Raw genomic sequence first — 23569 nt, forward strand, 5'->3', positions numbered from 1 at the left:
AACTCAGGGAAGTTCAAAGGAAGCAAGTGAAGGTATTAGCGAAGGTGAGAGAAACCAATGCTCATATAATGAGCTGGGAAATTCCACGTCTAATCTGTGAGGGTATTCTTTAATCACCTAAATCTATGATTATAATGAGTAGCTGCCTTCCTATTTAGCATTTTTTTTCCTTTTTAGAAATTTGTTCTATATTATAAAGATCTTCCATTCTTATGTCATAAGTCAAAGAAAAAAAACTTTTTTCCGAAATAGCAAATATTGGTTGAATTCATCAAATAATTCCAGGGTTCAAATTCTAAATTGTATTCAGAATAAATTAGCATTGTTATGTACCATGAAACTAAAGGTTTTTAGAAAACCATACACATATTTTTGCAAAGATATCATACCCTGATTTCTGTCATGTTTTTTCTTGAAAAAAAATTCGTGAATATCAAGAATTCCAACTCACCCAATTCTCTACTACAGGTTAAAAATAAAATTTTAAAAGAGTGGCAATTATGAGGAAGGGCCATTTTTAGGGTCAGACAGCCCCTGTCATTGAGAAGTGGAGTGAGCAGTGGAGCCGCTGGGGTAACACATAAGCCCTGTGAAAGTCCTAACAGGATGGGACAGACTGGAGGCCCTTTTCCCCCTGGCAGTTTGAATGACAGAGGCTCTGAACATTTACAGAGAGAGGTTCAGAATTACCCTCAAATCAACAGCATCTTCTGAAGAGGGTACAGACTACTCAACATCCCAGCAGACATCATATAAGCTCCTACTACTTGGTGGACACCTGGTTCTGCAGAAATGTGGCATGTCTGGGGTGGGAGTGTTGAGCACACAGTAGAAAAAAGACAGGAGGAGAAGCAGCTTGGTGGAGAGTCAAGGACATTATCATGCCAACAAGCAGCAATTTTAAATCCCCTGAACATGCACAAACCTTGCAGACTCAGGTGACATCATTTTCTCCTCCCAGTCTGATGATTACTTGCCAACTTGCAAAGCTTTGCTGGATAATTTTTGCCTTACAGTCTCCAAATTTCTCTGGAGTTCTTTTCAAACATATCTGGAGCGCTTTTGAATCATGCAGGTGTGAGGTAGGTGATAAGCAACACACCTGTCATCTGACATCTGTTGTCTGCTTCATACCTGCTTGATGTTATTTTACAAATGGGGTTCATTCCCCAGTGACCACTGCAGCCCATCTAGAAATTCTGCTGGTCTCTCAGTCCCTAGATGTTTTGCTTGTTACCAGCAAAGTCAAGAAGACATGGCTTCAGGAAGAGAGCAAAGGGTCAGAATCTGAAGAGCTGGGCTCTAGGTATGATTCAAAAACATGACTTCTGGGTGGTCTTGATGAATTATCTTCCCCTTTCTGGGGAAGGACATCAGTTTGTTTATCTGGAAGCTGAATAGGCTCGCTGGTGGCTTTCAGGTATCTTTTCACCCTAATATTTGCCCATGGTGACCTGCTCTCCCTCAATTCCAGGCTGAGGTTTTGTCTTATCTTCATTAACCAGTCTTCCTTCTGAAGCCTGCCTAAACTTCCATTTTCTTCTTCGGTGCATTTGCTTTTATTCTCTTCAGAGAGAATAGATGTGTATATGGAGTGGGGAGGGCAGGGGGAGAGAGAGCATGTGCCTGTGAGCAGAGGAAGGTGCATATGTGCTCTGGTATCAGTGAGTATTTGCATGAGTGTATATTTACATGGGAAAGGGGTGGATATCACCCCCTTAGGCTTTTCCTAGGCAGGCACTGTGGATTCTACTCTCCATCCTGCTACAGCATAGAGGTCTCAGTGATCAAGTCAGCGTGTGTGTGTGTGTGTGTGTGTGTGTGTGTGTATGTGTGATTTGAGGGGGAGTCAGTGTGTGCAGGAATTCATCTGTGTGTGGGTCTGGAGGAGTGTTTCAGGGCTTGGCTCCATGTATTGGGGCATCAAACAAGGGAGGATGTATAAAGAATCATGATGAAATCCATATAAGCACTATTTCTTTCAAAGAAGAAGAACAATAGAGGAATAAACCAAACAGAAAAAGGGCAACTTGGGAACCAGGACTAAGTCACAGACAGCTTGAAACAGGCACCATCTACACTCAGGTGGGACTCACTCAGGTGCAGAAGAAGCCCTGCTCTAGGTAAAGGTGTCCAAAGTAACAGACTCTGGGTGGTCTTGACCAATTGCCAGCCCACGATCGACCTGACACACACACACACGTGCGCGCACACACACACACACACACACACACACACTCAGTGCCTGTGCCAGACCCTTTGCTGCTTTATGTTGAAAAAACAATTAAGAAAGTGGAGTCAGCAAATGACACCCACAGCCAACTGTGGAGTTAAAAGTGATTTAATGGGGGCAGGGCAGGAAAGATCCACTTGATCCCCCAAACCTCTCTTTAGATGAGCCCTGAGAATTTAGAAAAGTAGCTCAGCCAGTGAGGCTCTCAGCATCATTTAGAGGCTCGGAGCCCTCCAGAGCAGTGTGAGGGAAATCTTTGTAGAGGGTGCAAAGAGGGAGGGTTATGACTCAGAGTGGCAGCATGCTAATTGTAAGGAAGGCATAGAAGCAGAATGTGAGATGGGATTCAGCATCCGGTGGTCAGCTCTCCAAGGGCTTGCTTGGCTGTAGACCCCATTACTTATGCTTGGTCTTCTGCTGAGCTGGTGCTGGAGTGACTGTTGAGGGACATGGCTCAGGAACCTTGGGGTGGCAGGATTCTGGTGCTTTGGGATGGCAAGGCTCTGGAGCCTTAGGGTGGCAGGGCTCTGGAGCTTTGGAGTGGCATGGCTCATTGGTTTTGGGGACACATGATTCCTGGGGTGGTGGCTGGCAGGGCTGTTTCACCTGCTGCTGCTGAGGCTGAGGAGGAGGGGTGCAAGGCTGCTTCTGCTGATGAGAACTCATGCTTCACAGGAGGCTGACCCTACAGACAGAACAGACAGGTCAGATTATTTAAACAGGGATTAACTAGGTTAGAAACCATGTTCAATGTCAAATAGGTTTCTTTTCAGTCTCCTTTAAATCAAACAGACTTCATTTCCCCTGGCTGTCTCCCTGAACACTTGAAAGTAAAGTATGCTTTGATAATTTCTGGGCCATTTCAAGAGAAGGAGCTAAAAGACAATTTGTTCTGCTCCATTTCAGTGGGTTCATTCCCCAGCAACATTTCTTCCCCAGACATGTCGAATCCCTCATTGACAAGTACCACACTGAAGTCTTTTTGAAAGTGACATTGTAGAAACAACTGCAGTCTACCCACTCCTACAAACATGTAGCACACCTGTGACTTACAGAATGCCTCTGTGGGTCTTAGCTCCTGTGACCTCGCTTTGCCTTTGCTTATATAGTCTGCTCTGAAATGTTCTTCCCATCTCTGTTCGTCCAAATCACCTCCATTGTAGCCCTCATGTGCCATCACCAGGAGATCTTGAATAGGCTCTCCCAAACTGCCAAAGCCCTTCCCTGTCCCTCTGTTCCCCTACCAATCACTATCTGCTTTGCATTTCATCTTTGTACATGCATGCACTATCTTCCTTGCTAGGCTGCGAGCTTGCTGAGTAAGTTGCATAAGTCTGATTTACACAAAGTGTAACAGGCATGGTGCCTGAAATATAGCAAACACACAGTAGAGGTCCATCTCATGAATTAACATTTTTATGAGTCATAAACAGAGAAAATAGTGGTGTTGCTGAGAGTACCTGGGTCTGAGTCCTAGTCACATCCTGGTGTTAACTTACTACGGGTACTTACACAGACCTGTCCCTTCCCTGGCCCCCAGTCCCATAGTTATCTATCCATTGAAGTAGCAGACTTACCTGCCCCTAAATTCCCTTCACACCCAAACTATGCCTTACTCTAAAATACAGATACCCCAGTACTCTCTCTAATTAATACCCCCATCAGCTCTCTTAAACATATTTGCCTTTGTCCAGTTTCCAATAATAAAAAAATAAACATGAATTTCAAATTGGTCCCAAACAGAGACTCACCTGGTACGCAGCGAACAGGTTGTCTGGTTGCTCTGGTCTGATGTGAAGTCATCGGCCAGCCGGCCTTTTATAGGATAATGTGCCCTGCCTCAAGGAAACAGAATCACCCCAGGCCCCCTGTGTTTTCATTCCTTACCTGTCACACATGATTCACCCTACTCCCCTCAATTACCAATTGGCTCAGCTTTTGTGATGAAAACCACCCACTTGATATTTTTTTGGCACTGGCTATGTGACAATGATGTCACTGGTGCCTGATTCCCAGTGCCACCCTCGTCCTTAGACCCAGGCATAGGGTTTGTGTGGGGGGAGGGGGGAGCCACAGACTTCCTAGAGGGTTTCATGAGTTAACCCTGGAGGAAGATCTGAGTCCTTTTTGTGGCCTTGCTACCTTCTTGCTCTCTCTTCTATTCTGTGGGACAGAATACATTTGGGCACATGAAAAAGCGGGAGAGGGGTGCAGAGGAGCTGAGGTGGGCACCAATTGTCTTGTAAAGGTAGATGCTAGAGGTCATCGACTGACTTAGGACAGACTTCTTGTCTGGGGTCCAGGATGTTTTCCCATCTTTCCCCTAACCCCATTGAATCACCCACATTCAGATTACTTAATTATTACCCCCAACCCCACCCCTTCCTGACTGGTTGCTAATCTAGGTGAACCTGCTTTGCCTTCACCAACCACACCTTCACCCCTCTCCTACTTCAGAGATTTTCAAGGGCTAATTCCTCTTCTGGGATAACCTTTTCCCTCCACTCCACCCAGCCTTCTGGCCCTGGCCCTTCCTTTCTAACCCAGCTGCAAACCACCCACCACCCACCAAAAACCTGGAAGCCTCTTCTAACTACCTTAGTTCCTAAGAGCCCATTCCCACTCCTTCTTTGCCACTTTCAGTCCCAGCCCTGACACCTGGAGGTCTTGCTGGCTGCAATGCTTTCCTTCTCGTGGCTCTGTATCACCTGGGGGCTCTCCCAGCATCAAAGCTGTGCCTGCTTCAAACAACAGCTCTCCCATGGTGATATTTGTTTCCACAATCATTTAACCAATATTAATGGAGATGCTAGTATATGCCAAGCATGTCTCATTCTGGGAACTACCCAAGTGTGAAGGCCACTTCCCCTCAACAGACTGGGAAATTCTTAGCACCAGAAACACATCCTACTTCAGAGCCACTAATTTAATGGATCTCAGAGAGCTTCAGTCTATACTCTTTAAGTGATGTTTGGGGGATTTGAGGTTACAAGAGGTTAAATAACTCTCCCAAAGTCAAATAACAAGCCCCATGAGAAAATTAATTCTACATTGAAATCCTATGTTCTTCTTTGTTTGAGCCCCTCCCTACTCCTAATGCCTATACAGGAAATTAAACCCAAGCAGGAAAATGAGTACAGGTGGGAAGGAGAACTCAGATTTCCTGGCTTGCAGCTGGATCCACTCAGTCCTGGGAGAGCTTTATGTGACAGGCAACGTAATAAGAAAAAAGAGCCTTGCCTTTTGGGGTAAATCTTTAATCTTTGCTAAGATGAATACTCTTAGGTAGAAATAAGGCTGCTTAATGTTTGAAGTGCCCCTGGGATTAACAGTAGTATTTCTAGCTCTGCTGAAAATAGAAGGGATATGAATTAGCATAGGTGGAAGTAAGGGACCCCTTCAACATATCACTCAGTGGACCAGGGTCTGAAAGAGGAAGGGAAAAGCTAAAATGCCTGTTTTGACCCAGAATTGCTTTCACTTTGGAGAAGACACCAGGAGGGCGTAGTGACAGAATCCAAGTACCCTAACTAGTAATGAGACTGAGGTTGGCAGTACGTGAGTAGCTTCTGAGCTCCTGAGGAAGGTATGCCTTCCCTCCATGATAGATCCTCGAGTCTCCTTGCCACAGGGCTTCTCTTTTCTGGGAACATAAGAACAGGGATCCCCAAGATCTCTACACCAGCAACTTCCTGTGATCAACATAACATGAAACTGAAGTCACTGGTTCAACTCTGTCCTCAAAACACATCTGTTACTAGGCGTGGCCTTTGGAAAATCCAAATCACCCTTAGAACCCAGGTGTGTGGACAGCTCCTCTTCCTCATTCCCCTTCCCTGCCCCCAGACACCTAAATGTTTGTGGAGCATCTGCTGGTTCCAGCTGGGTGAACTTGAGTCCTGGGTCAGCCTCTCACTGTCTTCATGGCCATTAGTGCACCTCCCTCCTCACAAGGTGCCTGTTATGTAGTAGCTGCTCAGCAAGCTGACGATTATAGAAAGACTGACTGACTGACTGACTGATGAATAGCATTATTTATGAAGAAAGGCCCAGAGACTACTGGGAAGTTCCTTGTCTTTGGGGGGTGAGCTGGGAGGAGGAAGGGCTCAGCAAAGGACAGACAGCACTGCCACTGCCTTCCTCAGGCAGTTGCTCATTGTCAGTCATTCTAGTGATCACCTCCCTCATGGTGCTAGCACCATGACCACAGCTGAGCTCCAAGCCTCTCATCTGACTCTCGCTCTCTTCCAGGCTTGGACTAGGTCCCTCCCTTCACCCAAACCCGCTCTAGGGAGCCCCTAACAGGAGGAGCTCCAGGCAGAACCTGCTGCTCTACCTGGTAGTATCCTTAGCCAGAGGGTTCTGTTTCCTACTCCTCAGTCCTGTAGGGTCACCCAGCTTGTCCCAGGCTCTGGAGGATCTGAATCGAGCTCTGCAGCTGGAATACCATGTACCCTCCCTGGGCCTTGGCCCTGGATGCCACGGAATTTTGCTGTCACCCAATACGTTGCCCTGGCTGGACTCTCCTACCTACCTTGGCTTGTGTTCCCTTCACTCCACCCAACACTGCTCTGGCTCTGGCCTCTGGAACTTCCTGTGACCCCCAACAGTATTCTTCCTGTTTGCCTATCTGAGGCTCACTCAGCGGTTGGTGTTGAGTCTGTTCTCCCTTTCAGAGAAGCTCCGTTTCACTACCGGTGTGGGGTTAGCGGGTGAATCTGGCCCCACAAATGTCCCAAATAATTAAAGGGGGATAACAGTGGCTTCCAATGAGAAGTACATCTCCCATTATTTCACAGGACACCATTCTGAGGACACCGAAGGCTGCTGCTGTTCACACATCAAAACCTGGCTCCCATCTGGACCAGCTGCCAGAAGGTCCTTTAGTTCTGAGCATGCCTCAGTCTCATCATGCATTTGCAGAGCAGGGAAGGTGGTAGTGCTGAGCCTTGTCAGTGATCAGGACTTTTTCTGCTTATGTCACTCCCTTCTCCTGTGCTTCCCCAAGACCCAGAGCATGCAGAGAATGTCATGCAGAATTCCAATTCTAGTCATTTTACCATGGGTGCCATATTTAAGACACGCTAACATCTGGAAAAAAGCGGTAGTAAGAAACCTTCCCCTGTCACCTTGAAGAGCTAGGGACACCTTTTCAGGCCATGATGGTTTTAAAGAAGTCTCCATAGCCTACGGAGTCCTCCATTTGTAAAAAAAAGAAGGAAACAGAGGAAGAGACACCATGTCCCAGGCATTTAGAAACCTCTTAAACACCTTGGTCCAGCAGGTAGAAGACATGAAGTTTGCAGGGATGATGCCAAGTAGAGAGGGACAGGAGTCCTAGCCCTGGAGAGCCTCCACCCTGCTCCTAGTCCTGGTCCAGGAGAGGGGAAAAGACAAATGGGGAGGGAGGGGACCCATTCCAGGCCTCGCAGCTGGTTTAGTAGCAGAATCAGACCAGAACCTGGGATGTCTGATTGTCTCTCTACCTCACTGTTGCTCTGAAAACAGAGCACAACCCCCTCTCCCAGCCTCCCTATCTTCCACTCTCAATCCCTCAAGGGAGAGATAAAAAAGTTAATTCTGGATTCTCTTCCTTGAGGCAGATAGAAAAGTAAGGATCCAGGCTTAGTACTGGCCCAGATGTTCCAAAGCCTTGTTACCCCTTCGTAGCAGTTATGACCTTAAGCATGTTACCTAAACTTTCTGCCCTTTGATGTTGCCATCTTTAAAATGGGGACATTAAGGTGTATTTCACAAGAGTGTTGTAAAGATTAAATTAAATGATGCTTCAAACATTCTTAGGATGAATGAACTAAAAATGTGCATACTAATTCCTGCTAATTCTTCTTCTTCCACTAGAAATCAGATGAAACTTCCTCCTGTGGAGTGTTTCCTTTTTCTGCTCTGTGCGTGCATGTGCGTGTGCATGTGTGTCTCTATGTGTGTGAGGACCCAGGCTCCAGGCACCTCTTACCCATGGAGCACAATGCTTGGGCTTTCCAATTGCTTTATCTCTGCTGTTTTTTTCCACTAAACTTTTAGGTAGACATTTTGTCAGATTGCCCAATTCAGACATTATATGAGCTGGAGTGCAGGGGGTGGATAAAAGGGTTGGAGATCTTGCAATGACCTAGGCATGCCCTAGGTAAGGAAAGTTGGCAGAAAAACATTAAGGAACACTCCCAGAAGTCAAAAGGTAGGAGGTTCCAGGATACAGTCCCTTAACAACTCTGCCATATTTTTTCTCAACACTAGCTGGAGGGCTATGCTCGGGACAAACACTGGCTGGGTCCTGATATTCTCCCACAGCTAAACTGATCAATTCCTCTCTATTGTCTATTTAAGATAGAGTTTCTCTGGGTATGGATGATCAAAGACACAGATATTTTCTTGTTGAGGGTATCGAGTTTTAAAATGAAATCTCAGGTGGTTCAGATGAATGTCTTAGGTGTGCTGCCCACCCACCACTCATCGCCCCTTGGGTTGTCGAAGGGCAGAGTGACAGCATTCATGGCTAAACATTTTCCACACACAGTCCAAAACCCCATTGGAAGTGACCACTGTTTGTAGTTGCCTGTCCCTTCTTTTGTTTCTTCAGCTGTGTCTGCATTGTCCCCTATCCACTTGTGAAAGCAGGTACCCTCAGTGTGCAAAGTATACATAAAAAAAAATTATACCTACAGATTACAAGTTTGGAAACATAAAGTTCTAGGTTCAAATTCCTACCCTGCTCCTTACTAGTTGTGCGTGGATGATATTCAGAAGATTTCTTAATAATAATATCTACCATTTGATTGGCACCTACAAAATTCTGTTTTTGGCACTTGACACTAATCCTCACGACAGCATTGCTCCAAACAGGTCATTTAACCCATTCTATAGATATAGAAGCCAAAGCACAAAGAATAGTTACCTGCACAAGTTTAATATTTTTTTTTTTTACCATTTATTCATTTTTTTGATAGAGACTGAGAGTGAGTGGGGAAGGGGCAGAAATAGAGGGAGATGGAATCTGAAACAAGCTCCAGGCTCTGAACTGAGAGCACAGAGCCTGATGCAGGGCTCGAACTCAGACCATGAGATCATGACCTGAGCTGAAGTCAGACGCTTAACCGACCCACACAGGAACCCCTCACCTGCACAAGTTTACATGGCAAATAAGTGGCAGGGACAAGATACAAATCCAGCACTGAGGCATAGGAATCTCAGTTGATCTTATCTATAAGTTAGGAATGATAATATTTGCTTCCAGGGCTATTATTAAATGAGATTACATACGCAAAGCAACTACTATAGTGACTAGAGCATAGTAGATGGATACTGGATATCACATGACTTTCTTCTCCTTAGGGTTATTGGAGTTATTGGAAACTCATCTTCAGTGACTCAGAACATTGTATAATGTTCTTGATTTGTGAAATAGTCAATTAATCATTTATTTAACACATATTTGCTGAATAACAACCAAATGTCAAGCATGAAGTTCCAGCCTTAAAGAAGTCTGGTGGAAGAATAGGCAGCCTTCTGTGAGCTTCTGGGACCCAATACCCACTGGTGAAGGGTGTTTCCCCAACTGTCCTAGGTGTAAGAATCACTTGGGATGCTTGTTAAAATAAAAGTACAGCTTTTAAAGTAACTTCTTTATCCTAATGACATAGAAATAGCTAGGGGAGGCCTGGGAGTCTGTATTTCTAAAGTGTTTATCAGGTGGTTCTTATGATAAAATAAGTAAACATTAGGTTCTAAACCCAATGGCTTTTCTTTCTTGATTGCAATGGACATCATCTGCTATCTTTTAAAAAATATCCCTATCTGGATTATACTTCTTTTTTTTTAATTTTTTAAATTTTTATTTATTTTTGAGAGAGACAGAGTGTGAGCAGGGGAGAACTGAGGGGAGGGAGACACAGAATCAGAAGCAGGCTCCAGGCCCTGAGCTGTCAGCACAGAGTCCGATGCAAGCCTGAACTCACAAACCATGAGATCATGACCTGAGCTAAAGTTGGACGCTTAACTGACTGAGCCACCCAGGCACCCCTGGGTTACACTTTAGTTCTAACCAGTTAATTTTTAACAAGTCCTCAGCTACCATCATGGTTGAAAATCACTGTTCTAACAGAATGGCTAAACTCCTATTCCCTGAACTCAGACAGCCCCAGTGCCCTGAACTCCTCCCTGTGGAAAGGAGGTGAGGTGGGTGCTGGACACATATTGATGTTGATGAAACTAGATGCTGGTGGATGTGAGTATTTAACCTGAGGACATTGGGAGCCTTGGGAAGCAATGAAGTCTCCTCCAAGGAAGGCTAAATACTTCCACACACCCTTCAATCCAACCCTCCCTGCAAAGAATCATCAAAAGACAGGCTCTGGTTGTCTTGGCCAGGCATGTCCTGGAGCCAATGGCTTGGAGCCAGTAGATTGTCCTGTGTCACCTGCCTGGACAACATCATGCACATGGTATGGAGATGTTTTGCTGGTGTAGGCAGGTGGAGAGGGGGAGGCAAAACTTTACAGGTATCCCCCATTTTTGAAAAGTTCACATTATACCTTATTTTTTTAAATACTTACATTAGTCTCCATTATTTGCTAACCGAAAGAGTATTGTCATACTCTTGTGGAAATAGTGCTAAGCTGTTTTGCAGCAAGCCCTTATAGAGGCAGCATACACTCTTAGCAGTAAGAGCGGCCCCACCAAGCTCGTTCCCCGGGAACAGCACTTAGCATCGAAGGAGCCAGCAGCCAGGGTCAGAAGTACATCGATTATTGGAAACTCATCTTCAGTGACTCAGAACATTCCATAATTTTCTTGAGGAAAATTCTTGTAGGAAATTAAAGTTCTTTCACAACTGTGTCTGAACATCTGTGATTTGTCTCCACTTAGCTTGTGCATCCTTTATCAGGATGTGTCCTCAGGTATCAGAAAAGCCTAAGATGAAATGAAATGATGCCTCAAACATTCTTAGGATGTATGGACTAAAAATGTGCATAGTAATTCCTGCTAATTCCTCTTCTTTCACCAGACATCAGATGAAACTTCCTCCTGTGGAGTGTGTGTTTCCTTTTTTCTGCTCTGTGCATGCATGTCTGTATGCATGTGTGTCCACATAAACGGGGTCATTCGATATGTTTTCATACTATCTGCTTCCTTTCCCTCAGGGATGTATTTATAAAGTTTGTCCATGTTCTGTAGTGTAGTGTGTCCAATTTCATTGCTATGTAGTGTCTCATTGTATGAACATACCATGGTTAACTTATCCTTACTTATGTTAATGAATATTTAGGATAGTTTCAGCTTGAGGTTATCATAAGTCCTGCTATAATGAACATCTTCATCTATGTGTTTTACAATCATATGTATATATTTGTTTTGTATATACATTAAAGAGTGAACTTTCTGGGATAGAGGTGCAACTCTGATGCAAATACTGTCTGATGGTTTTCCAGAGTGGCTGTCCAACTTCTTCCCCCATCAGCAGTGCAGGAGAGATCCTATTTATCTGCCCCCTCTTATACACCTGGAATTTTCTGTGTCCTTAATTTTTGCCAGGATTTTGGCTTGCACAGTGGCATCACACTTTCATTCTAATCTGAATATCTCAGCAACTTTTTATGTTTATTGTTTATGTTGACATTCTCTTTCATGAAGCACCTGTGCAAACCTTTGCCCATTTTCCCAGTATGTTGTCTGTAGTTTTTATCAATTTTAGGAGTCCTTTATGTATTCTGAATAAAATACTTTATCTCTAGCATGTACATGTCACACATATGTATTTATATACATATTCACACACGCATATACATACATGTGTGTTTGTGTAAAATTCTCCCAGCCTGTGTCTTTGTGTATTTTAATAGTATCTTTTGTTGAACAGAATTATTACTTTTATGTAGTCAAACGTATTAATTCTTTTTGTACATAGCACTTTTGTGCTATTTAGGAAATCTTTGCCTGCTCCAAGGTCAGTAAGACTTACTTTTGTGCTTTCTTCTAAAATTTTATGTTGTTTTACTTTTTAAATTCAGATCTATAATTTGTCAGGAATTATTTTTGTGGATGCCCAAGGTGACAGTTAAGATGTATCTGTTTCTTATGAAAGTCCATTTGACTCATTGCCATTATTGAAAAAACTGTCTTTTTGCATTTGTTTGTAATGCCATTTGGGGGGGGATGGGGTAATGAGTCAGATAATTGTGTCTGTGTGACTGTATTAGAGTCTAACAGAATCTTTCAATACGTGAACATGACATACATCTTCATTTGTTAGCTCTTCTTTAGTTTCCGTAATGTTTTATACTTTTAGTATAAAGGTTTCATATATTGTTCACTAAATTTAGTTAAGGTAATTGGTGCTATTCTTTTGATTTCTTTGTTCCCTAGTTTTATTGAGATACAATTGTCATATAACATTGTGTAAGTTTAAGGTGCACAATGTGGTGATTTAATACATGTACATATTGTGAAATGTTTGTCCCTGTTTTTACTGAGGTCGAGAAAAAGCAAAAATCTTAAGTACAGATCGGTGAATTTTTTATATACCTATGCACCCATGTAACTACTATGCATGGGACAGAACATTTCCAGAAATCCGGAAAGCTACATCATGTGCCTTCTGGTCAGTGTGTTCACCAAGGATAACCACTATTCTGACTTCTATAACATATATTTGCTCCTGGTCTTAACAGTTCTAAGTGCCAATATGGTATCTTCTCCAGGGCCTCTCTCCTCGGCAGTTTGTACAAATGCCAATCATTGTTTCATTGTTCCACTCTCCTTTTCAGACACTTTCTGCTTAGGATTTTATTCCTAACCTGAACATTCCCAGAATTCGCTAAATTTTAAGAATGGAAAAGTCAGTCACTTGCTTGAAGCCCCAGAAAACATCCATTGGCTCTTTCAATTTCTCTGTCCCCCAGCAAGAGTCCACCACAGTGGAAAACCAAGGTTTTCATTCTTCTGCTCATACCCAGAATCCACAAATGATGCTAGGGTAAAAAAAAATTTTTTTGGCTCATCTCTGAAGTTCTCCTTCCTCTGGAGTCTTACCGTCCTCATCTGAGTTCAGATAGTTTATGCATGTATTCTAGATTTGCCCTAGATGACTGGTTTGCTATAAACTACCCCACTCCACTCAGAAGCAGAAGTTCATTATGCATTTGGGGATGTAAGAACAGCAAGACCCTTGGGGCGCCTGTGTGGCTCAGTCGGTTAAGTGTCTGACTTCAGCTCAGGTCATGATCCCACAGTCCATGGGTTTGAGACCCACATAGGGCTCTGTGCTGACAGCTCTGAGCCTGGAGCCTACTTTGGATTCTGTGTCTCCCTCTCTTTCTGCCCCTCCCCCACTCATGCTCTGTCTCTCTCACTGTCAAAAGTGAATAAATGTTTAAAAAAAGTAAAAAAGTCAATCGATGTAGAAAAGGCATTTGACAAAATTCAGCAACCTTTCTTAATAAAAACCCTCGAGAAAGTCAGGATAGAAGGAACATATTTAAAGATCATAAAAGCCATTTATGAAAAGCCGACAGCTAACATCATCCTCAATGGGGAAAAATAGAGCTTTTTCCCTGAGATCAGTAACACGACAGGGATGTCCACTCTCACCGCTGTTGTTTAACATAGTGTTGAAAGTGCTAGCATCAGCAATCAGACAACAAAAGGAAATCAAAGGCATCAAAATTGGCAAAGATGAACTTAAGCTTTCACTTTTTGCAGATGACATATTATACATGGAAAATCCAATAGACTCCACCAAAAGTCTGCTAGAACTGATACATGAATTCAGCAAAGTCGCAGGATACAAAATCAGTTGCATTTTTATACACTAATAATGAAGCAACAGAAAGATAAATAAAGAAACTGATCCCATTCACAATTGCACCAAGAAGTATAAAATACCTAGGAATAAATCTAACCAAAGATGTAAAAGATCTGTATGCTGAAAACTATAGAAAGCTTATGAAGGTAATTGAAGAAGATATAAAGAAATGGAAAAACATTCCCTGCTCATGGATTGGAAGAATAAATATTGTCAAAATGTCAATACTACCCAAAGCCATCTACACATTCAATGCAGTCCCAATCAAAATTGTACCAGCATTCTTCTCGAAACTAGAACAAGCAATCCTAAAATTCATATGGAACCACAAAAGGCCCCGAATAGACAAAGTAATTTTGAAGAAGAAGAAGACCAAAGCAGGAGGCATCACAATCCCAGACTTTAGCCTCTACTACAAAGCTGTCATCATCAAGACAGCATGGTATTGGCACAAAAACAGACACATAGACCAATGGAATAGAATAGAAACCCCAGAATGAGACCCACAAATGTATGGCCAACTCATCTTTGACAAAGCAGGAAAGAACATCCAATGGAAAAAAGACAGTCTCTTTAACAAAGAGTGCTGGGAGAACTTGACAACAACATGCAGAAGATTGAAACTAGACCACTTTCTCACACCATTCACAAAAATAAACTCAAAATGGATAAAGGACCTGAATGTGAGACAGGAAACCATCAAAACCCTAGAGGAGAAAGCAGGAAAAGACCTCTCTCACCTCAGCCGTAGCAATCTCTTACTCGACACACCCCCAAAGGCAAGGGAATTAAAAGCAAAAATGAACTACTGGGACCTTATGAAGATAAAAAGCTTCTGCACAGCAAAGGAAACAACCAACAAAACTAAAAGGCAACCAACAGAATGGGAAAAGATATTTGCAAATGACATATCGGACAAAGGGCTAGCATCCAAAATCTATAAAGAGCTCACCAAACTCCACACCTGAAAAACAAATAACCCAGTGAAGAAATGGGCAAAAAACATGAATAGACACTTGTCTAAAGAAGACATCTGGATGGCCAACAGGCACATGAAAAGATGCTCAACGTCGCTCCCCATCAGGGAAATACAAATCAAAACCACACTCAGATATCACCTCACGCCAGTCAGAGTGGCCAAAATGAACAAGTCAGGAGACTATAGATGCTGGAGAGGATGTGGAGAAACAGGAACCCTCTTGCACTGTTGGTGGGAATGCAAGTTGGTGCAGCCACTCTGGAAAATAGTGTGGAGGTTCCTCAGAAAATTAAAAATAGACCTACCCTATGACCCAGCAATAGCACTGCTAGGAATTTACCCAAGGGATACAGGGGTACTGATGCATAGGGGCACGTGTACCCCAATGTTTATAGCAGCACTCTCAACAATAGCCAAATTATGGAAAGAGCCTAAATGTCTATCAACTGATGAATGGATAAAGAAATTGTGGTTTATATACACAATGGAGTACTACAGGGCAATGAGAAAGAACGAAATATGGCCCTCTGTAGCAACGTGGATGGAACTGGAAAGTGTGATGCTAAGTGAAATAGGTCATACAGAGAAAGACAGATACCATATGTTTTCACTCTTATGTGGATCCTGAGAAACTTAACAGAAACTCATGGGGGAGGAGAAGGAAAAAAAAAAAAGAGGTTAGAGTGGGAGAGAGCCAAAGCATAAGAGACTCTTAAAAACTGAGAACATGGGGCGCCTGGGTGGCGCAGTCGGTTAAGCGTCCGACTTCAGCCAGGTCACAATCTCGCAGTCTGTGAGTTTGAGCCCCGCGTCAGGCTCTGGGCTGATGGCTCGGAGACTGGAGCCTGTTTCCGATTCTGTGTCTCCCTCTCTCTCTGCCCCTCCCCTGTTCATGCTCTGTCTCTCTCTGTCCCAAAAATAAATAAAAAACGTTGAAAAAAAAATTAAAAAAAAATAAAATAAAATAAAAAAAAAAACTGAGAACAAACTAAGGGTTGATGGGGGGTGGGAGGGCGGGGAGGGTGCGTGATGGGTATTGAGGAGGGCACCTTTTGTGATGAACACTGGGTGTTGTATGGAAACCAATTTGACAATAAACTTCATATATTGAAAAAAAATAAAAATAAAAATAAAAGATAAAAAAAGAACAGCAAGACCCTTAGGCTTCAAGGGCTCATAATTCAATAAGAGAAATAAACACATACAGGTGAACTATAATGCAAAACCAATTATACGCATAATTCATAAAAGAATTTTAACAATTATATTACTAATAGAAATTTGTACAAAGTTGTCATAAGACCTTGTAAGATACCAGTTCTTTCTAAAATGTTAAGTGAGGTTCCATAGAAACCTATAGAAACCCGGGGCGCCTGGGTGGCGCAGTCGGTTAAGCGTCCGACTTCAGCCAGGTCACGATCTCGCGGTCCGTGAGTTTGAGCCCCGCCTCAGGCTCTGGGCTGATGGCTCGGAGCCTGGAGCCTGTTTCCGATTCTGTGTCTCCCTCTCTCTCTGCCCCTCCCCCGTTCATGCTCTGTCTCTCTCTGTCCCAAAAATAAATAAAAAATGTTGAAAAAAAAAAAAAAAGAAACCTATAGAAACCCATAGGAATATTTGAACTAGACCTTTAGAGTGTATCTTAGAGAATAGAGGGGAGAAATTCCTTCTATGCAGAAGGAATAGCATGAACCAAAAAACACAGGTGTCAAGACTGAATGTTGTTTTTGGGGAGAGTGAATTTTTTGGTGTTGCATAATTGTGGTGTGCTTTGGGTCTTGTAGGGGAATTTTGGAGTAATCCAGAAGTTTTTATACCTGATATAGGAATTATGGAACACTCTTAAGTTTTCTCTTTGGTCATGAAGAAGTTGAAGCAAATGTTGCATAATGTCCCTTTTGTTCTGACATTATATTACTTTATTTTATTTATTTAGAGTTTAGAGTTTATTTATTTTGAGAGAGACAGAGACAGAATGAGTGGGGGAGGGGCAGAGAGAGAGGGAAAGACAGAGAATCCCAAGCAGGCTCTGCACTATCAGCGCAGAGCCTGATGTGGGGCTTGAACTCACAAACCATGAGATCATGACCTGAGGTGAAATCAAGAGTCGGATGCTTAACGGACTGAATCACCAGGTGCCCCTGACATTATATTGCTTTAAATGAAGAGGAACCAGAGATAAACAAATCACCCTTCTTTTACCACATATATGAATGAAATTTTTATTTAAGACATTGTTACTTTTGTAAGTTTATGATGGATGAAGTTATATTTTAAAAAATCTTAAAATCGTATGGAATCACAAAGACTCCCTCCCCCATAGCCAAAGCAATCTTAAGAAAGAAGAACAAGCTGGAGGCATCACACTTTCTGATTGAAAAGTATATTATAAATCTATAGTAATCAAATAGTATGGTATTGGAATAAAAACAGACACAAAAATCAATGGAAAACAATAGGGAGCCCAGAAAAAAAGTCCATGCATCTGTGGTCAATTAATTTACAACAAAGGAGACAAGAATATACAATGGAGGAAAGACAGTCTCTTTTGGGACTGGGAAAACTGGACAGCCACATGTAAAAGAATAAAGTTAAACCACTATACTACACCATACACAAAAACTAACTCAAAATAAATTAAAGATTTGAATGTAACACCTGAAACCATAAAACTCCTAGAAGAAAATATAGGCAGTAGGCTCCTTGACATCACTGTAGGCAATGATTGTTTAGGTCTGACACCAAAAGCAAAAGCAACAAAAGCAAAAACAAATGAGACTACATCAAACTGAAAAGTTTCTGCACAACAATGGAAGTCATCAACAAAATAAAAGAGCAACCTACTAAATGGAGGACAATATTTGTAAATTACGTATCTGATAAGGAGGTAATATCCAAAATATATAAAGAAGTCATACAACTTAATAACAAAAACAGTTTGATTAAAAATGGGAAGATCAGAGGTGCCTGGGTGGCTCAGTCAGTTAGATATCCAACTCTTGATTTCAGCTCTGGTCATGATCTCATGGTCTTTTGAGTTCAAGTCCCACAGGGGCTCTGTGTTGACAGTATAGTGCCTGCTTGGGATTCTCCCTCTTTCTCTGCCACCCCTCTCCCCCTCGCACTCTCTCTGTCTCTCCCAAAATACATAAATTTTTAAAAATGGGAATATCAGAATAGACATTTTTCCAGTAAAGACATACAGATGGCCAATAGGTATGCAAAAAGATACTCAACATCCACTCACCACTAGGGAAATGCAAATCAAACCACAATGGAATATGACCTCACACCTGTTACAATGGCTATTATTGAAAAAGTAAGAAATACTGAGTGTTGGCATGTATGCGGAGAAAAGGGAATATCTTTGCCCTGTTGGCAGGAATGTAAATTGGTACAGCCAGTATGAAGAACAGTATGGAGATTTCCCAAAAAATTAAAGATAGAGCTGCTATATATCTAGCATTCTACTTCTGGACATTTATCAAAAGGAAATTAAAACATAACTTGAAAACATATATGCACCCCAATGTTCACTGCAGCATTATTTACAATTAACTTACATCATTTGTAACTTGCAAGATATGGAAATAACCTAAGTGTCCATTAACAGACGAATAGGTAAAGAACTTGTGGTATATATATATATATATATATATATATATATATATATGACAATATATATTGAAGACAAACATTATATGATTTTTTTGTCTACATATGATCTCTCTCTCTCTCTCTCTCTCTCTCTCTCACACACACACACACACACACACACACACACATGAAGGTGGAGTGGGGGGCATTAGTGAAGGGGGTCAAAAGGTAAAAAGAAGATGGTAAAGCATTCCTTGTGAAGGGAATGGATTCTCACATAGTCACAGAGAAGTGGGACCTTGTCCTTGGCCACTGGTGTGCTTGGTGTGGAAGGCATGGATGTGAGCTGATAGCCTCAGGCTCACACTGCAGCAGAAGCACACCTTGTTTCCATCGTTTTCATCTTGCTGACTAGCTGCTCTATGAAGATCTACTAGCCCTGGATCCCAAGTGTCTGTGGGAGGACTCACCAAAGCCTTCAGGAAGACATGGGAATGGCATTCAAAACCCATGCCACTGAGAATCTGGCTGGTGCTTAGAAAAAAGGATCCAGACAAGGGGTTTGCCAAGATGCACCAGCATTTTCTGCCCGACAGAGGAGTTCATTCAGGATGTAAGGACTGGGGCCCAGAGGGCTGGCAGAGAACTCTATGGGTTAGAAACATACACTTCTCCATCTTAACTCTTTTTACTGCCCTTTGACTTTCCTGGTTAATGCCTGCACCACTACGTGTTAAGAAATTACTGCTTGGAAATATTAGCCACAGATGGCAACTTAAAAAAAAAAGTTAAAGAGGGAGGGAGCCAAACCACAAGAGACTCTTAAAAACTGAGAATAAACTGAGGGTTGATGGGGGGGGGGGTGGGAGGGAGGGGAAAGTGGGTGATGGGCATTGAGGAGGGCACCTGTTGGGATGAGCACTGGGTGTTGTATGGGAACCAATTTGACAATAAATTTCATATTTAAAAAAAGGGAAAAAATGAAAGAAAAGGAATAGCTTTCACGATATAAAGCTTGGCTTTGGCCAAACATAAAAAAAAATAAAGCAAAATGAAGAAGGTGGTTAATTAATTTCTTTTCATTCTAGTGTTAAATGAAGAAGCAATTTATTATTGCAGTTGCCCATGGTGGCATCTACAATTCAGTGAGCAAATCCCAAGGGAAGAAAGAATAAAGTTCAATGGAGAAATTCTGGCTGTATATTTGGCTGCCCACCAAGGGCCTCGCCTTCAAACTCAGCTCTTTATATCTGGAAGTTTGCTGCTTCTTTTCAATACAGGCAGCTGGTCTTGTACCAGGGTGAGGAAGCCAGCTGGAGAAATAAGACTTCTTTCATAAGCCACATAAAGTTGTACTGACTGACAAGGCAAATTGTAAAATTGCACACACTGTGTACACTCACACCCGTATCCCTAGAACAAGTTTTCCATGGGTAACAAAATGACCATGACATCCAGACTGAGACTCAGGCTAGACTGTCTTGGGAGAGCTCTGGAAAACCAGCATGGCAGAGTGGGAAACCAAACTCATAGCAGAACTTGCTAAATATTAGATGGGTGAGTGATGGAGTTTGCATTAATGAACAGATGAATAGAAAACACATAAACAAATATATGAAAAATTCATTTGCACATGTCTGTAGATGTGCTTTGGGGTACTCTTATATCTTATAGTATGTTTTTTCTGCTTTTTTCAGAACAACAACTTCCAAAACACAAAAGCCACAATTGTCAAGTAGGCTGGGGGCTTCTAATGGTAGGAGCTAAACTGTTCCTCCCTTTGTCTTTCCCTAGATACAACTACTTAGCAAGGGCCTCCCAGACTCTGGCCAAATAGACCCTGGGCTTTCTTTCTTTCAGGATCTGACCTTCCCCATCTTTGGTTACCAGAGCCACAATACCCATGAGTATGCACTCCCAGCATGTGTATGCTTGCACACTCACTTCCCTAAAATGTTCCCTCTGAACCAGTGAATGGGTCGCAGACTGGGGCAGGACGCAAGGATGTAAAGCATGGAATTATTAGGGGAGGCAATAGAAGAAAAGTTCATGGAAGGAGGGTTGGAAGAAAGAAAAGGCAGAAGCTATGCCTCATTACTCAGGGTGGAACCCCAGAAGAAACCCAGATGCATCTGTTGCTTTGGGACATGGATGGGGCCCTAAGTGTGGCCAAACTAGAAGCTGGAGAGGATAAGGGCTCCTCATATCCACATGGAAGAGTGTCAGGGCAGGATACAGAGGAAGACTTGACCAATGCTGAGTGGGAGAAAATCCTGACAATGTTTCATTTGACCCTGGGCAGAAAGGGGTGGGAGAGGAGGGCAACTCTTGGGGCTGGAGGAAGAGGAGCAGGAGGAAGAGAGGGTTCCTTCTGCTAGCGTGGATGTGGGGCAGGCGGTACCCCAGTTCATCCTCACTTCTGTTTACTCTTGGGGCTTGTTGGGCCGAGGAGCACTTGGTGGTTGGGTGGGCATAGCTGTGCCCTTGGGTGGGTATTGCTTCTTGGGCTGGGGAGCACATGGATCTTTGATTTGGGGTGCACACATCTCCTGACACCTGACAGAGGGTGGCTGACAGGGCTGCTTCACCTGCTGCTGGGCCTTCTGAGGCAGGTGCTGGATCGTCTGCTGCTGCCAAGAAGACATTGCTACAGGGACAGGGCAGCCTGAAAGAAACCCGACAGCGGACATGAGAAGGGCTCCCTCCACCACCTTCCCTCTGACTCCTAGAGCAGTGTTTCCTTACAATAGCCAAGGACATGGTAAGTGATTAATAACCTCAAATTGGTCAATGGATTGACTCACACACACCCATGGTGATCTTCCTCTCCCTTTCTTCCTTCTGCTGTGCTGTTCTGATTTCCTATTTTCTTTCATTCTCCCATGGACTCCTGACTTAACTGAAAACATATTTGATTTCTCAGTCTTCCCAAGAAACAAGGTCAGGTGCTGAGTTGAGGATTAAAAACTAGCGTAAACATTTGTAAGATCCAAGCGTGTGGCTGCCGTGGGTAGTGCAGTGAGTGCCAGCAAGGATGGAAGGGTGTGCAGCAGAGGGCAGGAGCAGTCCCCGTCTTGGAGGGAAGTGTTGTGGTGCGGAAGTGACCAGAAGAAAGCCTGTTTCAGGAACTGCAAGGCCTGAATTGTAGTCCAGGCTCCACCGCCTGACTCACCATGGCATGCTCCGCTGTCACTTAGTGTGGCCATAGGATGGAGGTTGTAGCCCTCCATGGAGAACTAGGGGACTAAAGATCACATAGATCACTGGAGGTCAGGGACTAGACAAGGATGCTTCACCAAGAGGCAGCCTGGTTCAGTGGAAGGAGGACCGACCAAGAAGCCACAGGCCATGGGTTCTAGATCGAGACTTGCCGTGCACTGGCCAGGCGTACCTCTGGGCAATCTGTGTTCTCTGGACTTCCATGCCTTTGTTTGGAGGATACTGATCTGGAAAGATCTCTGAGGCCTTCCCAGCTCTGACCTGTGTCTGTGTTTTTCTCTTTTCTAAATTTGTAGTTATGATGATTATAAAGGGAAGCATAGGTTCCTGGTAGCAATCGTCATAGTGAGGCATGGAAGTTTCAGAGTGTAAAATGAAATATATATTATGCTGTTTCTGTAAACCTAAAAGCAATGTTGGAAAGGCTAAAAGGCAGAAATGGTATAAGAACATTTGGAGGAGGCCAGAATTGCTACAGAATACTATAGCTCTAAATATCTACCCTCAATGAGAAAAATCCTTTTGCCAGGAAGTGAGACCCAGAATCAGGAAATTAGTCATACTTAGCAATGGTGAGGGATGGAGATTGCATTTCCTAAGTAACAATTAGTGTGACATTTCTTTAATTGTCACAAGGCTTATGTCACTTCTCTGATTACCCAAGAATAGGACAGGAGTTTGCCTAGGGGCTGGAGACAGCTGAAGGAGGAGGAAGGGCCCAGCAGGAGGAATGCGTTCCTAGTTCCTACCGCTCAGAGGCATAAGCAGGGCCCCAGGAGAGGATGCTAAGCACAGACCCCAGACCAGCCTTTCCTGGGACCTTTATAAGGCCCCCAGCCTGCCACAGGCACCTGCCTGGCCCTGGTTGCCTCCTCCAGGTGAATTCCTCACACACTTCTCCCACCTGCACTTCCCCAAGGACTTGCTTTACTGGCCGGTTTTGATGGAAAACACCCCCAGATATTGTGGCCTTCTGGGTCCCTGTGTAGACAAGCAGACTTCACCTACTTAAAGGTGTCTGCTGAAATTCAAGGACTCAAAATCTTAAAAAAAAAATGAAACAAATCTGAGGTGCAGTTTGCTGACTGGGAGATGGAAGAAACACTGAGGAAGGAAGAGGAATAGAGGAAATAGGGGCTTGGACCCCTTCCGGCAAAGATATGAGCATCACTTTTGCTGCTATTGCTGTCACTTACCGAGCATGGTTGACTGCCATGGTGCAGCCTAGTGCTGAGATCGCTTTTCACACCCATTGTTTCCTTTTAAATTTCTAGCCCCCAGAAGGCAAATGTCATTGTTACCATTTTGCGGATGATAAAAGTGAGGCTGGGAAAGATCACATGACCAGTAAATAGCAGGGTTGGGATTGGGACTCAGATTTGGATGATTCCTAGAACCTAAACATCATAGGGAGAAGTCAAAATTCTAGGCACAAAGGTCCCCAGCCTCCACCCCACACAGTGCTTATGACTTTCCCAACACAGCTGAGACTGCTATGTGTTTAGGAGGCTTCCACTTGAGCACAAGGACAAGAATGTGAATGGCACCATGGTGTCCCCAAGCTTCATCAACATGTGTTTCTGTCCCCCACCTGCCCACCAGGAATCAGCTGCTGATGGGTATCAGTGGGGGGCAAAAGAGTGGGGAAGAATTTGGCCAGTGGGGTAGGGTTGCCAGATAAAATACAGGACACCCAGTTCAATTTGAATTTCAGATAAACAGAATT

General features: G+C 43.3%; 2 protein-coding genes across 3 annotated transcripts; both read right to left on the reverse strand.

The window, feature by feature from the left end:
• Positions 1-2325: 2325 nt before the first annotated feature.
• LOC131503908 (cornifin-A) lies at positions 2326-4113 on the reverse strand. 2 transcript variants are annotated; one of them, XM_058715694.1, is made up of 2 exons: positions 3985-4113; positions 2326-2918 (listed from the first exon to the last, which is right to left on the reverse strand). In XM_058715694.1, exon 2 carries the CDS (start codon positions 2897-2899, stop codon positions 2630-2632), a length of 270 nt encoding a protein of 89 aa, XP_058571677.1. In that variant the 5' UTR covers positions 2900-2918; positions 3985-4113; the 3' UTR covers positions 2326-2629. The 2 variants fall into 2 exon arrangements, with proteins under 2 accessions (XP_058571677.1, XP_058571678.1); XM_058715695.1 differs by lacking the exon at positions 3985-4113 and adding an exon at positions 3287-3309.
• A 16934-nt stretch (positions 4114-21047) lies between these two features.
• Positions 21048-21324, reverse strand: SPRR4 (small proline rich protein 4). Its single transcript, XM_058715696.1, has one exon. The coding sequence runs from the start codon at positions 21312-21314 to the stop codon at positions 21048-21050; it is 267 nt and encodes an 88-aa protein (XP_058571679.1). The 5' UTR covers positions 21315-21324.
• Positions 21325-23569: the final 2245 nt, after the last annotated feature.

This window comes from Neofelis nebulosa, chromosome 2 (assembly GCF_028018385.1).
Source record: "Neofelis nebulosa isolate mNeoNeb1 chromosome 2, mNeoNeb1.pri, whole genome shotgun sequence".
Taxonomy (NCBI): Eukaryota; Metazoa; Chordata; class Mammalia; order Carnivora; family Felidae; genus Neofelis; species Neofelis nebulosa.